Source organism: Brachyhypopomus gauderio, chromosome 1, assembly GCF_052324685.1.
Source record: "Brachyhypopomus gauderio isolate BG-103 chromosome 1, BGAUD_0.2, whole genome shotgun sequence".
In the NCBI taxonomy this organism is placed as follows: Eukaryota; Metazoa; Chordata; class Actinopteri; order Gymnotiformes; family Hypopomidae; genus Brachyhypopomus; species Brachyhypopomus gauderio.
In genome coordinates, this window is record NC_135211.1 from 39,649,525 (window position 1) to 39,660,005 (window position 10,481).

Sequence of the window (10,481 nt, forward strand, 5' to 3'; positions counted from 1 at the left end):
GGCAAAGATAGTCACAGCGCTGCACATTTGTTTGCCTACTGAAGCATATCATCTAAGTCAAAGTCAAATTTATTTATATAGCGCTTTTCACAACACATTTTCGGCCGAAATGGCTTAAATGTGCATTTTCGGTTTTCGGCAGAAATACTTTCATCACCGAAACAACACGGCCGAAACAATGTGTTGTGATGACGCAAACAAAAATCGCCACCTGCATGTGCTTATTTGGATAAAGGCTAGCAAAAAAGTTTTCCAGTGATGGCGCCGAGTCAAAAGACTTTACACCAAAAATTATGGAACTCGTTGCCTTAGACGATCAGCTGTTCTCTGTCATAGAGGATGCGGGATTTCGTAGGCTAATAGAGCACATTGAGCCCCGTTATGTTTTGCCGAGCAGACGACATTTCTCAGAAGTGTGTTTACCTGAGCTGTTTAATGTTGTTGCAACTCACGTTATGAGAGAATTTATATTTATCTTTCAGGCCAGTCAGTTATAATTAAATTTAACTCGTATAAAATACATATTTCACCTCTCAGAAAAAAACGGTCTGCAAGCGAGTTAAATTTAATTAGTGGTCGGCCGTTGTCAGCGTTATTGCCGTATTTGAAAAGCAATGCCTTGATTTCAGTGAGGTTAGCCATAAATCCAATGTTACTAATAATTGGCATAATGTATTTCGGTGTTTCGATTTTCGGCTTTCGGCCTTGGTTTCCTCATTTTCGGTTTCGGCTAAGAATTTTCATTTCGGTGCATCCCTAATTATAATTTTTTTATGTGAACACAATAATTCTGTTAAATCCGTGATCTGTTAAATTCACAACTTTGTACATTTTTCTGTAGTAAAAAGTTTTCTATGCTCTGTGAAACATTTTTGCAGGTCCCTACGGACATTACTCACCCCATACATAGGGAACATTATTTCCATGAACCATTTGAAATTATGTGGTCAACTTATGTTTGTTCGCAGGAACAAACTGCGAGCTACTTTTGAGTTTGTGAGAGAAACAGCAGGGGTGATTTTAAACTGGGCTTCTACTAACTAATGCACATTGTCCCCTCTGTGCTCTTGGCAATAATGAGTATAATCGACGTCCACACCACCGAAACCAGTCTGGAACCCACAATTTGACGGCAGTGTTGAAAAGTGGCCTTGTCTCTGTGTCATGCAGTTCACTCCGGTCCCTCAGATTCAAGGAGCTTATACACTGTGTTTCACTGTGTTTCACTGTGCTTCAATTAACCCTTGCTGGCCTGATGCTGTTCTTTTGACATAGACGCACTCTTGACCTCCGTCTGTTTCTCACACTCAGTCTGGCGTTCACTATCGGGGTGTCGGCCGTCACTCTTGACCTCCGTCTGTTTCTCACCGTGCCATGGGTCGGTGACTAGATCGAGAAGAACTTCCTTTATCTGCTTATGGACAGATTTCAGAGTAGAATAGAGTTGCACACAATAATTTAACATGGTATCATCGGAGTGAGTCAGGATGTCTGTTTGTGTCTCGAATAGGCTCAGGTCACGTTTTGGTTTTACCTGCATTCTCATCAACAGGAGAAAGATTTTGATCCAGCCCAGCTTAGTGCATGCCTTGCTTAATTAGTTAGGGATAGGATTAACCAACCCTGCATACGCTGCTCAGTTAGTCTCATTATTAGTTAGGCTTAACCAATCCTGCATACGCTGCTCAGTTAGTCTCATCATTAGTTAGGCTTAACCAATCCTGCATACGCTGCTCAGTTAGTCTCACAGGGTACCCGCGGGTCCTTAAAAAGTCTTAAAATGTCTTAAATTTAGTTTTCCATATTCAAGGCCTAAAAATGTCTGGAATTTTATGAGGGGAGGCATTGTTCTGGCGCGTTGTGAACTTCGCCGAATCTAGCGCTAGGACCATGCAGAAAATAACCGCTGCAGGGTCCTAGCGCTAGATTCCTGGCGTTGGAGTATACGGCCTCTCAACAACGTCAACAATTTTAGTTCGCCAACACCCCCCCCTCCCCCCGTCAACAATTTTCGTTTGCCACCCCCCGTCAACGATGTGGAACTCACCTGCATCCCCAGTAATAGTATTATTTTTTCTTGTGAGAGGTATTAAAAAGGTCTTAAAAGTCATTGAATTTGAGATTTTAAAATGTGCAGATACCCTGGTCTCATCATTAGTTAGGGTTAACCAACCCTGGATACGCTGCTCAGGTAGTCTCATCATTAGTTAGGTTTAACCAACCCTGTATATGCTGCTCAGTTAGTCTCATCATTAGTTAGGGTTAACCAACCCTGCATACGCTGCTCAGGTAGTCTCATCATTAGTTAGGGTTAACCAACCCTGCATACGCTGCTCAGTTAGTCTCATCATTAGAGTTAACCAACCTTGCATACACTGCTCAGTTAGTCTCATCATTAGATAGGGTTAACCAACCCTGCATACACTGCTCAGTTAGTCTCATCATTAGTTAGGGTTAACCAACCCTGCATACACTGCTCAGTTAGTCTCATCATTAGTTAGGCTTAACCAATCCTGCATACGCTGCTCAGATAGTCTCATCATTAGTTAGGTTTAACCAACCCTGCATACGCTGCTCAGGTAGTCCCATCTTTAGAGTTAACCAACCTTGCATGAACTGCTCAGTTCAGGCATGAAAATGGGTCAGGGGTTAAAAAGGTGACAAGACCGGGGGGGGGGGGGGGGGGGGGCATGTGACGTCATGGGGATACGGCGACGGGGCGTTGACATGTGGGGGGGGGGGGTTGACATGTGACGTCATGGGTATACTGCGACGGGGGGGGTTGGGGGTGGCTGCTGCTGTACGGGGATACAGCGACAGGTGATGCCAAATATTGCTCGTAAGGTGACATCATGTAAAAAATATAATAACGCGTGGCCACGACTTACTAACGCATGCGAACGACTTACTAACGCGTGCGAACAAGATAATTAAGTATTACTTTTTATATAAAGCCAGGTTTACCTTCCTTGGGCAGTCAGTTCGCGACCATCCCTGGGATCTGCTTGCTTTGCTGTGAAAAAATAAACTTTGTTGCCGCGTGTGAAACGCGTTAATAAGTCGTGGCCACGCGTTATTTATTTATTTTTTACATGATGTCACCTTACGGGCTCCGTAAAATATAGTAAAATCCATTAAAAAATTTTTTTTTGACTGTCATGTCAATGGATTCAATGTAAACGCAATCCGTAAACGCAAGAAGCCGCTCTCGCCATTCCGGATGGCTCAGTCAAAACCATTACGTCTTAATGAACCAATAAATACATCAGCGGCGAAAATGAGTGTAAAAATACCAGGTTCACGTGTTTTTATTTTCTAACCTGGGCTAAAGCATAGGGTAGACTCAAACGACAAGCGTTTACAACTTCATCTTCAACCTTTTCAGCCCTGGTGCGAATGTGATCCTCACACGTCCCTGGATTCACCAGTTACAACTACAGACACACTAGAAAAAAAAATCTTGTTTCTTATTTTATGTCACCGTTAACTACACGGGGTTGACGCGAACTTAAATAGGTAGATAGATGGGCCTATTATCACAAGAGCTTGTGGTTAGATCTGACAGTGTTCAACGCTGTAGCGAACGGCAGTAACTTTGTTTTACCGCAAAATATGAAAACGATTGAAACCATTAATATCCCAATTAAATCCACCCAATTAAAAATTTACGATCTGGTAAATGTAGTGGTAAATGTTCGCTCTTCTGCCTTGTCCGCGGTGTAGCACTAGGTCCTGCTTCTCGTCCCGCTTAGCAGTAAATGAATAACATGAATGAAGAACGTTCGTATGATTGAAACGCTATTTGGCCTCTATGAAGGTTCTGGGCGGAAACTGCTGGCCACTGTCATTGAAATTGCCAATTTCGGAAGTGCTCTGTTTGCTTTAAGTCAATATGATAATTAAAATATATACATATAATCTCCCGACCCCCCCCCCCCCCCCCCCCCCAAACAAAAAACTCATCGGATCTACACGATTCACGTAGGTCACCCTTTTCAAAATCAAAACGGCGAATTTCGCCGAAAGGTGACAGATTTTCATGCCTGTCAGTTAGTCTCATCATTAGAAAGGGTTAACCAACCCTACATACGCTGCTCAGTTAGTCTCATCATTAGAGTTAACCAACCTTGCATGAACTGCTCAGTTAGTCTCATCATTAGATAGGGTTAACCAACCCTACATACGCTGCTCAGTTAGTCTCATCATTAGAGTTAACCAACCTTGCATGAACTGCTCATTTAGTCTCATCATTAGATAGGGTTAACCAACCCTACACGAGCTGCTCAGTTAGTCTCATCATTAGTTAGGGTTAACCAACCCTGCATACACTGCTCAGTTATTCTCATCATTAGGATTAACCAACCCTGCATACACTGCTCAGTTAGCACATGCAGCAGCATTCCTGGCACATATTGGACCCAATCATCCTCCACAAATTCAACTTCCAACCCCTGACAGGTGGACGTGATTGTCACCCCCCATTTCACACATTAATTCGCCCCATTAAATTTACAGGACAAATGCTGGAAAGCAAAAACTTGTAATAATAATAGTAATAATAACAATAAGTTTATTTTATATAGCGCCTTTCACAAACCCAAGGTCGCTTTACATGAACATAGTCAAATATAAGAGAGAAGAGTTGGGAGTATCAGCGAGAGTGGAAGTAGTGAGAAAATAGGAAGGTCTTTAGCTGAGCTTTGAAAATAGGAAGAGAGGCAGAGGAGTGAAGAGAGGAAGGTAGAGAGTTCCAGAGAGTGGGGGCAGCAACACTGAAAGATCTGCCACCCATAGTGGAGAGTCTGAGTGTTGGAATGGTTAATAGACCGGAGTTAGAGGACCTGAGCTGACACGATGGAACGTGAGGGTGCAACAGGTTGGAGAGGTAGACAGGTGTGAGGCCATGGAGGGCTTTAAAAGTCATTAAGAGGATTTTGTAGCGGATGCGTTCTGAGACCGGGAGCCAGTGAAGTTTATGGAGGATTGGAGTGATATGTTCAAATGTTTTTGCTGACATAAGGACTCTGGCTGCAGAATTTTGGATGTACTGAAGAGGGTGAAGTGTTTTTGCAGGTAGACCATAGAGCAGTGAGTTACAATAATCCAATCTAGTAGCGATGAAAGCATGGACCAGGGTTTCAGCAGCTGTAGGTGTAAGTATGGGCCGAAGCCGAGACTTACAGACAGATTTGATGTGTGGTCCAAACATGAGACAGGAGTCAAACAGAACAAATAAATTACGCACAGTAGGCGACTGGCTAACGGAGGTGTCATCAACATTTAGGCTGCATTCAGGAAAGGCAGAGATGGCTGACTTGGTGTCGATAACTATGAGTTCTGTTTTTGATGCGTTGAGTTTGAAGAAATTGCAGCTTAGCCAGTGTGTTATCTCCTGGATGCAGGACAGCAATATGGAAGGATAAGATGTAAACTAGGAAAGCACAGTGCCAGAGAGACCAATTCTGGAAAGACGTGAGAGGAGTATGTTATGGTTCACAGTGTCGAAAGCAGCAGTGAGATCGAGGAGCAGAAGGACAGATGTATGACCAGAGTCAGAGGAAAGGAGCAGATTATTTAGTACACTGAGGAGAGCTGTCTCAGTGCTGTGAAGGGAGCAGAAACCTGACTGAAATGCATCAAAAAGATTATTGGTGGACAGAAAAGCCTGTAGCTGTATGGCAACAGCCCTCTCAAGAACTTTGGATAGAAAAGGCAGATTGGAGATAGGTCTGTAGTTATGTAGATCTGAACAGTCAAGGCCGGGTTTCTTAAGGACAGGGGTAATAACTGCCTGTTTTAGAGAGCAGGGAACATGACCAGAAGTGAGTGAGAGATTAATGAGATGAGAAATGGGGATAGAGATAGCGGGGAGACAGTGCTTCAGGAGTGGAGTTGGAGCAGGATCAAGTTCACATGAAGACGATTTGGACTTGGCAATAACTACAGCAATGTCAACAGGGGAAACAGGAGAAAGATTTGAGAGGGAGGCACTACCAGGACTGAGAGGAAGGGGAGAGAGATCAGGGGGAGGTGGGTTGAGAAAGCCTTTGTTAATAGAGTTAATTTTGTCTTGAAAGTGATTGAGAAAAGCAGTATCAGAATCAGAAATACTTTATTGATCCCAGGTGGGAAATTGAGAGTAGAATAGAGAGTAGAGATGTCAGGAGAGGATGAGACTGTATGAGTAGGAGACCGAGAAAGTTTATTAACAAGAGCAAAGAGTTGCTTGGGATCATGTCTGGAACCTTGAATAAGATTGGAGTAGTATAAGGAACGAGACTTAAGTGCAGTTTTGTAGATGAGCATATGCTCAGAAAAGGCAAGAGCATGCACGTGAAGCCCAGTTTTTTAAATTGTCAAAACAATTAAGCAAAGACAAAAAGATACAGAGGAGGCAATGTCCATATGGATGTTAAAAGTCCCCGAGCATCTCTAGAGATGGGGACATGGAGATGGCGATGGTAAGCAGTTTACTGAGTTCAGACAGAAAATCAGCTGTGGAGAGTTTAGGTGGGCGATACACCAGCAGTAGAATTATGGTAGACTGGCCAGACACCTTTAGAGCCATGTATTCAAAAGCAGAAACTTCATGTAGTTTGCACAGAGTTAGTCTTATGTTTTGATTGTAAACAACAACCAGACCACCGCCTCTGCCCGTTAATCTAGGAGCACAGAGGTAGGTAAAGCCAGGAGGGGTAGCTTCATTGAGGGGGCTGTAATCTCCCTGTGTCTGCCAAGTTTCAGTCAGACATAGGATTTCTAGGTGCTTCTGACCAATAAAGTCATTGAGAAGTGAAGCTTTGTCTGTGAGAGAGCGACAGTTAAATAAGGCGAAGTTGAAGAGGCCAGGAGAAACAGAGATTGTTGCTTGCAGAACAGGGCACAGAGCACCAGCATCGACTCCATGGCTGGATTTGGCTTTGTACTTCCGTTATCCACGGCCATTTGTCCAGACAGCTGGGATACTAGTTTTAGACGATTGGAACAGCACTGGTCGAGGTTTACGTGCCCGATGTATATAGGGGGTACGGCGAGCGATACCAATAGCGCAGCAATTGTTGTACGTGGACAGGTCGAGACGACGGTGAGTGCGGAGAGAACATAGATCATCCGAAGTGTACACAATCCTGAGACCGGAGGCACTTCCATCGGCAGCAGTAAAAGCCGAGATGACATCCACAGATCCCGACAGGCAGATGATAAAAAACAAGACTCCGGCAGGATACAAAGCTAGAAGCTACCAGACATAACGGCCAGCAACGCAATGCTACGGCTAGAGCTACGTTAGCCAAACACCACAACCCAGACACCAGAGAGGCGGCTAAACATGCACATGCAACATAAAGTAGCAAGTGCAAGAGCTAAACCCTCGGCACAGGTAAGCAGAGAAGCTGGGAATAGGAGAGAGGGCTCGTAGCAGCTCAATAGCAGGCAGTTAGCAGAGTGTTAGTAGCGGCGTAGCCAGAGGAAGGAGCCAGCAGCAAGAGTAAACAAACCTCTATCAGCAGAGCAAGGGAAAAAAGTCTCCAGAGATTGGAGGAGAGAATGTGCAAGAAACAAAATAGAGGCCAGCGGGAAGCGGCAGCTCATGTGCGCACAGCGTTCTCCCTCCGGAAGTTGAAGAATGGACTTCTGGTCCACTGTAACGCCGCAGGCATCACGGAGTGATAGGGGAGACACAAACACTGAGAAGAGCAAGATTTATTAACACTAGGACTACAAGCATTTCATACTCCCCTACTAGCTCCCAAGAGGGACATCCAAAATCAGGGTCGTACAGGCAGGCTTGGGTCAAATCTGTAAAGGAGTTTGTAATATTAAAGAAACCAACATGCAATGACGTACTGAACACAAAGACACAAACCGTAAAATAACACAGAAGATCACACGAACAAGTGAAATTTCAAACACTTTACAATGACCAGCAACACCAAAGACCAAATGCAGGATTTAACTACAAAAGACTAAGATACTAAGATTCCTTGTTCTTTGTTAAACTATGTATTCTGTCTGATTCTTAGTTTATGTTGATGTGAAGTGATTACGACTCAGTGTTCTCGTACCCTCGGGGTAAGTACGGCTCGGCTGGAGGTCGCGACTAGGGCAGGGGTGGCCAACCCGTCAGAGACGAAGAGCCACTTTGTTTACTGTGTTACAGTGTAACGGTGGTTTTACATGTATTGTACCACTGCGACTGGCGCTCTTGTTGGGTATCCTGCGCGGGACTGCGAGCTAGTTGTAGCATAGCCTCCGGTCTGCTGTGTCTACCCTGAGTTATCTGGACAGTAATGGTGAGATGCGTGGGTGACTCCTGCCCTATTAAACACCACTTTTACCCCGAACGGTGTGTGTCCGCAGGTTGGCCACTCCTGGACTAGGGTTATGTGTGCTAGGACCCCAGTCAATAATGCTGCTCTCTTCAGCACCTGTCTGCGCCTCTTAGCTCCTCAAAGTTACACAAACACAGCTTACACAAAATGAAATATCACACATAGTAGAAACAGCTATGCAATTTCAGTGTTTGAATTCAGAATGCTTTATTTATCAATTGTTATGACTTTTTTATTCGTACAGTGACAGACTTCTTGTTCCTCAAATGAGGTTCAACAATTATCACTTTCAATTTTCCACACAGAGCCCTCATTAACATTGCATAACAAAATAGTATAATCAATGATGTATTAATTTCTTTCTAGAAAAAACCTTTAACAAATCACTTGTGTCTTTGCAAAGCCCCCAAAGCCTCAGCAAGAACAACAGAAAGATAAGTGTTTTGCTGATTCACTCACTCCTTAATAACCGTTCCTGCATCAGTGTAAGTGACCCCCTTGTAGGTCCCACTGACCGGAAACTGCAAAACACTGTCATTAAAGCAAGTAATCTGCACTGTGCCTTTGTAAGGTAGATCAACAGTGACTCTGCCAATCGTGATTTGTACAGTTACTTTTTTCCCTGGGGGAACTTTGACAGGGAAAGAGAACAGCTCTGTTTTCTCTTCAGACTTCTCTAAACCAGAAGTGCTTTCAACTCCCACTGTAAAACCGTACCCACCACTTACTTCAGCAACCACAGGAATGCCTGCCTTCACTTCACAGTAGACGTTAAATTGAATATTACCGGTCAGAGACCAGGAAGACTTTTTGGTGAGTGTTTTTGAGGTTTCTAGTTTGTACTCTTGCATCTCACTAGTATTGTTGGTGTAAGTCATTGATTTGAGTTCCTCAACAGCCACCTTGGGTTTCACATCATGTAGTGTGGGATAATTCACATGAGTTAACACAGTAGACTTGATGGTGTTAATGAACATGAAGCCTAAGCAGTCAATGTCTGAACCTGATCGCCCTGTGACTCCCATGCAGATTCCAGAACCAACATCAACTGGATATCCTGTTTTCTGGTCCCATTTTGTAATATGTGCAGAAAACTCTCGGGAGTGATTGGTCTTGAACTTTATACCACCCAGATATGTTCCAGCTTCATTTCCCCACAGTGAGAGGGAACTAAAACGCTCTCCATCTTGGAAAATATATTCTGAATATTTCCCATCAGGTTTTCCAAACTGTTTGTTCTGCCCATCAGAAAGCCACACCTGAATGGCTTTGATCTTGTCTTCTCCGGCCCACACCCACAGCTTTGTCAGGGTGGATCCACTGCCAGTACCATCGAAGGTAAACTCACTACCTCCCCCCCCACCAATAATTTGCACCTGGGCCAGGTATGACATGGTCTTGCTCTTAATACAAACCTAAAAAACACAAAGACAGTAACAGGATAATATGTCCTTTGGTCTCAGCACACATTAGCATTGCATACATGACAATAGAAAGATTAGTACAATTAGCAATAATGACTGGTTTATCTATAAATAAAGACATTATGAGTTTTAAATGATATGCACCACTCAATTCAGAACAGTAGACATACTTACAGGAAAGTTGTGAATAGAGGCTGGAAAAAAGTCTTGTGTGTTGAGGCAGCTGCACACTGCATGGTCTTTTAATCAGCAGATAGAGTGGGCAGGGTCTGATGAAGTGGGCGTGGTCTGATGAAGTGGGCAGGGTCTGATGAAGTGGGCAGGGTCTGATGAAGTGGGCGTGGTCTGATGAAGTAGGCAGGGTCTGATGAAGTGGGCTGGGTCTGATGTTAGCTGGGGCTTCTGCAGAAATGGGCTTGGTGAGTGGGACATGTTCAGTCATGCCTGACATAGTAAATGTCTGAAATGTCAGATCAAATGCAAGATAAATGGTCACAGGCTTAGATAAGTTTATTTATTAATTTTAAAGCAGAGACAAAGGTAACAACCCAGATGTGGATATGTGAATAGACTATATTATTCTATTCAGACTATACTATTCTGATGTATCAGAATGTATCATCATCCTTTCTGAGTCAAACTACGAGACAGTTGAGCACTTCTGAACTACAGGACAGTCAGCAAATGTACAGCATATAAGAACAATTCCCGTTTGGATGGAGACATG

General features: G+C 43.7%; 1 protein-coding gene across 1 annotated transcript; it reads right to left on the reverse strand.

Annotated features, from left to right (window-relative positions):
- Positions 1–8,507: 8,507 nt before the first annotated feature.
- LOC143520256 (aerolysin-like protein) lies at positions 8,508–10,023 on the reverse strand. Its single transcript, XM_077013558.1, has 2 exons — positions 9,929–10,023; positions 8,508–9,745 (listed from the first exon to the last, which is right to left on the reverse strand). The coding sequence occupies exon 2, from the start codon at positions 9,722–9,724 to the stop codon at positions 8,786–8,788; it is 939 nt and encodes a 312-aa protein (XP_076869673.1). The 5' UTR covers positions 9,725–9,745; positions 9,929–10,023; the 3' UTR covers positions 8,508–8,785.
- Between the last annotated feature and the right edge of the window lie 458 nt (positions 10,024–10,481).

What these genes read in the sequence shown, in the direction of transcription:
- LOC143520256 (XM_077013558.1), bottom strand. Translation starts at nt 9,724, where the DNA reads ATGTCATACCTGGCCCAGGTGCAAATTATTGGTGGGGGGGGAGGTAGT.